The 6,783-nt window shown below is 40.8% G+C and overlaps 1 protein-coding gene across 1 annotated transcript; it reads left to right on the top strand.

Moving 5' to 3' along the window:
- Window positions 1–1,393: 1,393 nt before the first annotated feature.
- LOC115124211 (C-C chemokine receptor type 6-like) lies at window positions 1,394–5,515 on the top strand. Its single transcript, XM_029653593.2, has 2 exons — window positions 1,394–1,591; window positions 4,014–5,515. The coding sequence occupies exon 2, from the start codon at window positions 4,020–4,022 to the stop codon at window positions 5,205–5,207; it is 1,188 nt and encodes a 395-aa protein (XP_029509453.1). The 5' UTR covers window positions 1,394–1,591; window positions 4,014–4,019; the 3' UTR covers window positions 5,208–5,515.
- The last annotated feature ends 1,268 nt before the right edge of the window (window positions 5,516–6,783 follow it).

Below are 6,783 nucleotides of genomic sequence, written 5' to 3'. Positions count from 1 at the left end.
TGAACAAAGTGCCCCACAGTGGGGTTATGGTATGGCCAGGCATAAGCTACGGACAACAAACACAATTGCATTTTAAACATGGCAATTTGAATGCACAGAGATCAGTGATGAGATCCTGAGGCCCATTGTCGTGCCATTTATCCACCGCCACCACCTCATGTTTCAGCATGATAATGCACTACCACATGTTGCAAGGATCTGTACACACTTCCTGAAAGCTGAAAATATCCCAGTTCTTCCATCGCCTGCATATTCACCACATCACCCACTGAGCAGGTTTGGGATGCTCTGGATCGACCCGTACGACAGCGTGTTCCAGTTCCCACCAATATCCAGCAACTTTGCACTGCCATTGAGGAGTGGGAAAGCATTCCACAATCAAAAGCTGATCAACTCTATGCGAAGAAGTGTCACGCTGCATGAGGCAAATGGTGGTCACACAAGATACTGACTGGTGTTCTGATTCACGCCTGTGACCAAAAGATACCCAGTCATGTGAAGTCCATCGATTAGAGCCTAACGCATGTATTTAAATTGACTGATTTCATTATATGAACTGTCAGTATAATTTGACCGAATTTTGAAAAGAATAATGGGCAAATGTTGTGCAATCCAGGTGCGGAAAGCTCTTAGACTTCTCTAGAAAGACTCACAGCTGTAATCACTGCCTAAGATGCTTGTACAACGTATTGACTCGGGTGTGAATACTTATGTAAATGAGATATTTCTGTATTTTATTTCAAATAAAATAGCAAACATTTCTCAAAACATGTTTTCACTTTGTCATTATGGGGTATTGTGTGTAGATGGGTGAGAGAAAAAAATATATATTTTTTTATTTATTTTACTAGGCAAGTCAGTTAAGAACAAATTCTTATTTTCAATGACGGCCTAGGAACAGTGGGTTAACTCCCTGTTCAGGGGAAGAAGGACAGATTTGTACCTTTGTCAGCTCGGGGATTTGAACTTGCAACCTTCCGGTTACTAGTCCACCGCTCTAACCACTAGGCTACCCTGCCACCACAGAATATACTTTCAATACATTTTTAATTTGGACTGTAACAAAATGTGGAATAAGTCAAGGGGTATGAATACTTTTCGAAGGCACTGTAAAATGTATGTATGCTTTATTCACATGATGGTACTAATCAGTGACACCACTTTGCTAAATATCAAGTACTTTGATCTTTGAGACTTTATCCCCCATGTAATGCATGTCTGCAAAATAATGCACACCGTTTCCAGTGTATCTAATATTCCAGATAGTTGAATGAATAGAAGTGAGCAATCAACAGTCAATACGTTTCAAAGGTCAATAAAGAGTTACGGTGTAATGAGCATGTTTCTTGAGTTCTTCTGCTCAGATTGTGTGATCTGCAGGTGTCAGCCAACAGGTTTTTATTTGAGAACGTCAAGTGCATGCAGCGACACTGCTTGGTTCCACAGCTGACAGTCTAGGTTGATCAAACAGAGAAAAACTTGACTTCTTCCTGTTTTCTCTAATTGAGAGATTCTGAGGTTCACAGCTTCCTTTCAAACTGGGCTTAGAATAGTCCCAAGAGTCTTTTGAAACGATTACTGCGTTATTCTGGTAAGTCCTCTCTTACACAATACATGGGATAATATGTGACCATGTTTGTTTAATCAAATATATCATTTACTGTTCTTAATGTAAGGAAAACTGCTGGGTTAAATATGTTCAACATGCACTTTAATCTTTATTTGTAAACATGACATTCCACTAAATCTTACTGTAGATTACATTGTGTGTATTGTAATAAAATCAGTTAATTTCTAAACATGTCATACCTGAAATTAACACAGTTGTTTGCAACTCGTTTCAGTTCTACTTTTTGACTGTATTGTCTGAAATGTAATTGTCTACATTATACAATTTTAATTACCATTCATTCATTTCACAAAAGTAAATTTTTCTATCATAAGTCTGTCACCCTAGGAAAAAGTACTCAATTGTCATTCTTGAGTAAAAGTATTTGGTTTTAAATATACTTAAGTATCAAAAGTAAAAGTATGAATCATTTTTTATTCCTTATATTAAACCAACCAGACGGCACAATATTCTTGTTTATGTTTATTTATGGATAGACGGGCACACCAACACACAGCAGACATCATGTACAAATAAAGCATGTGTCTTTAGTCCACCAGATCAGAGCAAGTAGGGATGACCAGGGATGTTCTCTTGATAAGAGTGAATAGGACCATTTCCCTGTGCTGCTAAGCATTCAAAATGTGACGAGTACTTCTGGGTGTCAGGGAAAATATATTGAGTAAAAAGTACATTATTTTCTTTAGGAATGTAGTGAAGTAAAAGTAGTCAAGAAAATAAATAGTAAAATAAAGTACAGATACTCAATTTTTTTTATTTTTTTAAGTATGTTTACTTAAGTACTTTACACCACTGAAAACAGTTGTGTGTAATAGGTCCATGCTACGTGAGACTGCTTGTATTTGTTGTTTAGGTTTATTACACGTTCTGAACTAACATAACCTGGTAATAAATCCCCCGAAATCTCAGGATCTTGCTAAAATGTATGCATACACTCTGCAGCTAGGAAAGGGGAACCTCACCGCAGAGAATAAGCAATGTCCCACAAAACATATTCTACAACATATCCTATGCAAAAGCCTTGGACTAGGCTGTCTGGCCCAGATTGATCCGTCACAGCCAACATGAAATAACCTAAATGGTTGTAGTTAAGCCACCATCACTAATAGGTCAGAAGAGAAAAAGAAAATAAAGCAAGTGGATGTACCTTTAGAAGACCTCAGAGGGATGTGTAGAAAACAGTAAGGTATGTGGATGTACCTTTAGAAGACCTCAGAGGGATCACAGTAAGGTATGGGATGTACAGAAGACCTCAGAATGTGTAGAAAACAGAAATGTGGATGTAAAAGACAAGAGGGATGGATGTATGTGGATGTACCTTTAGAAGACCTCAGAGGGATGTGTAGAAAACAGTAAGGTATGTGGATGTACCTTTAGAAGACCTCAGAGGGATGTGTAGAAAACAGTAAGGTATGTGGATGTACCTTTAGAAGACCTCAGAGGGATGTGTAGAAAACAGTAAGGTATGTGGATGTACTGTATGTCTTCACTTCTATCAGGTGGTGGGGGATGTTATATAAGAATGAAAGGGGAAATGCAGTATGTTTGAGTCATCTAACATGGATGAAGGTATACATCAAATTATTTTCCATGCATACATCTGATATCATTTCTAGATATCCAATTAGCTTCATAAGAACTCACAATGCTCCTTGTACATACATTAATTTCTTCAATATCCACTTAGATGATCATGTGCTTCAGTTGACATTTGATTAGGGAAGTCAGGCGAGATGGAACATCAAACCATTGTTGCCTTGCTGTCGTCTTTATGCTTTGGGAACGGCCACCATGCAGAAGTGAATAATAGGAACAACAACCAGAAGCAGAACAACAATTTAATGTCTTTGTCAATAGCATTGAGACATTTTTATATTCAAAACACAGATTTTTTAAAATGACAAATGTACAATGAACTGCCAATTGATAATGCCAGCAGTGCCCCTAAAAGTTGCAATACTGACATGAATTACTGTGTGTTATTGAAAGCCAACCCCAGTTGTGCACTTTAGATACTTAACCACACTCGTGCATTTAAAGAAGAATTTGGGTCACTCAAGCAAGATTGGGGTTATGTGACCTGGTTCTCTGCAAATTTCCTTTCTCTGAATCGCACCACATTGCCAACCCTATTTGACTCCAGATTACTTCAGTCACACTTTTGTAAGGATGTTAATTAACTACAATCAGAATTTTGCTTTGTAGTTAAAATAATATACGTATACAGTAGTTGATAGTGATAGGATACATTTCAATAAAACAGAAATGCTTTTTTGGGGGGGGGGGGGGGTGCCATGAGTACATACTGTATGTTGAAATACATTCCAAGTGTGTTATTAAATGAAAGACCTGTTCTCTGAGTGCTCTCTCTATTTATCCATAGGAGAAAATGAACTATACGGATAATGCCGAGGAAACAGTTAACAATTCAGTGGCGTATGACTATGATTGGGTGGAGCCATGTAATATGGAAGAAAACAACAGTGTGGAGAGAGTGGTGCGACTCTACATCCACTCTGTCATCTGTATCCTGGGTTTACTGGGCAACATCCTGGTGATCGTCACCTACGCCTTCTACAAGAAGGCCAAGTCCATGACGGACGTTTACCTTCTGAACGTGGCCATAGCAGACATGCTGTTTGTGGTGGCTCTACCCCTGATCATCTACAATGAGCAGAGTGACTGGGCCATGGGGATGGTGGCCTGTAAGGTTCTCCGTGGGGCCTACAGCGTCAACCTGTACAGTGGCATGCTGTTGTTAGCTTGTATTAGCACCGACCGCTACATTGCTATCGTCCAGGCCCGTCGCTCCTTCCGGCTCCGCTCCCTGATCTACAGCCGCATCATCTGCGCTGCAGTCTGGAGCCTGGCCCTGCTCCTCTCTGTCCCCACCTTTGTCTACTACGAGCGTTATGTGCCTGCACACAGCAGCATTGGAAATTATTATGACAACTATGATAAAAACAATGCTACAACACTGTTAAATCTGGAGGACACCATATTCTTAGAGGAGGAGGAGGAGGAGGACTATGTAGTCTGCAACTTCAGGTTCCCAGACAACGCCACGGCCCGTCAGATGAAGATCCTGGTCCCGAGCACCCAGATGGCGGTGGGCTTCTTCCTGCCCCTGTTGGTCATGGGCTTCTGCTACGCCAACATCATTGTCACGCTGCTGCGTGCCAAGAACTTCCAGCGGCACAAGGCGGTGCGCGTGGTGCTGGCTGTGGTGGTCGTGTTTATCATCTGTCATCTGCCCTACAACGCTGCACTGCTCTACGACACCGTCAACAAGTTCCAGACCCAGACCTGCAGTCAGGTGGATACAACCGAAGTGGCCAAGACAGTGACAGAAACAGTGGCCTACCTGCACTGCTGCCTCAACCCGGTCCTATACGCCTTCATCGGGGTGAAGTTCAGGAACCACTTCAGGAAGATTGTGGAGGATGTGTGGTGCATTGGGAAGAGGGTCATGAATCCCCGACGCTTCTCGAGGGTCACGTCAGAGATGTATGTCTCCACTGTCCGCAGGTCTATGGATGGATCCTCTACAGACAACGCATCTTCTTTCACCATGTGAGGACGAGACCCTGTGGTGGAGACTGCTACTGCTGTGAACCCTAGCGCAGTCTGATACATTTATCAATGTACCTATGCCATCTTTATTGAATGTTTCCATAAGCCTTACATGGAATAATCAATGTAAAATAACAAAAGTGTTTATTTAAATGATGACAACTGTTTCTACTTGCTGTTTATTGTTTATGAATATGATATATCGGTTGTTGCTTTTATGCAGTTCTGTCTTTGGTTAATGCACAATTGTGGTTTATGTCTGTGTTTGAACGTATTTTGAAAGACAAAATAAAAAACTTTTTTTATGGCCTATATTAATTTCCTAATGTATTTATTAACGGAAGGACAATACTCTGTAATCTGGGTTTCAGCCATGGCAAACTGCTCACAATTAGTAGAAGTACCAGCATTGTTATTGTTACCCAGTAGATGGCGCCATTTACACTCTTTACACTATGTCTCTACACAGTCTGGAATGAAGCCTTGTAAAATCAGTGCGGGGACAGCTTCCCTAGAATTAAGTGAGTTCTACAAAGATAAGGCAGTATTGTTTAATTTGGCTGGATTTCAGCCACACCTGTTGATGTATACAATCGAGCACACAGCCATGCAAGGGAAACATTGGCAGTAGAATGGCCTTAATGAGGAGCTCAGTGACTTTTTTGCCCCACTGTATGTGTGTTATATTAAACATAGAAGGAGTCAAATGTAGGCAATAAAAAAATCAGAACAACTACTAGTCGAAAAAGACATGGGAGAGGTGCCAAATTTGGCAAACAGATTTATTTATAGACTAATACTGTATCACAATTCCAGTGGGTCAGAAGGTTACATACACTAAGTTGACTGTGCCTTTAAACAGCTTGGAAAAATCCAGAAAATTATGTCATGGCTTTAGAAGCTTCTGAGCTTCATTTGAGTCAATTGGAGATGTACCTGTGGATGTATTTCAAGGCCTACCTTAAAACTCAGTGCCTCTGCTTGACATCATGGGAAAATCTAAAGAAATCAGCCAAGACCTCAGAAAAAAATGGTAGACCTCCACAAGTCTGGTTCACCCTTGGGAGCAATTTCCAAACGCCTGAAGGTACCACGTTCATCTGTACAAACAATAGTATGCAGGTATAAACACCATGGGACCACACAGCCGTCATACAGCTCAGGAAGGAGACGCGTTCTGTCTCCTAGAGATGAATGTACTTTGGTGCGAAAAGTTCAGATCAATCCCAGAACAACAGCAAAGGACCTTGTGAAGATGCTGGAGGAAACAGGTACCAAAGTATCTATATCCACAGTAAAACAAGTCCTATATCGATATAACCTGAAAGGCAGGTCAGCAAGGAAGAAGCCACTGCTCCAAAACCGCCATAAAATAGCCAGACTACGGTTTGCAACTGCACATGGGGACAAAGATGGTACTTTTTGGAGAAATGTCCTCCGGTCTGATGAAACAAAAATAGAACTGTTTGGCCATAATGAGGGACTGGTGCACTTCACAAAATAGATGGCATCATGAGGTGCGGAAATTATGTGGGTATATTGAAGCAACATCTCAAGACATCAGTCAGGAAGTTAAAGCT

Source organism: Oncorhynchus nerka, linkage group LG13 (assembly GCF_034236695.1).
Source record: "Oncorhynchus nerka isolate Pitt River linkage group LG13, Oner_Uvic_2.0, whole genome shotgun sequence".
Classification (NCBI taxonomy): domain Eukaryota; kingdom Metazoa; phylum Chordata; class Actinopteri; order Salmoniformes; family Salmonidae; genus Oncorhynchus; species Oncorhynchus nerka.
This window is presented reverse-complemented; position numbering and strand designations above follow the sequence as displayed.

Coding starts and splice junctions, on each gene's coding strand:
- LOC115124211 (XM_029653593.2), top strand. CDS start 4,020: ATGAACTATACGGATAATGCCGAGGAAACAGTTAACAATTCAGTGGCG.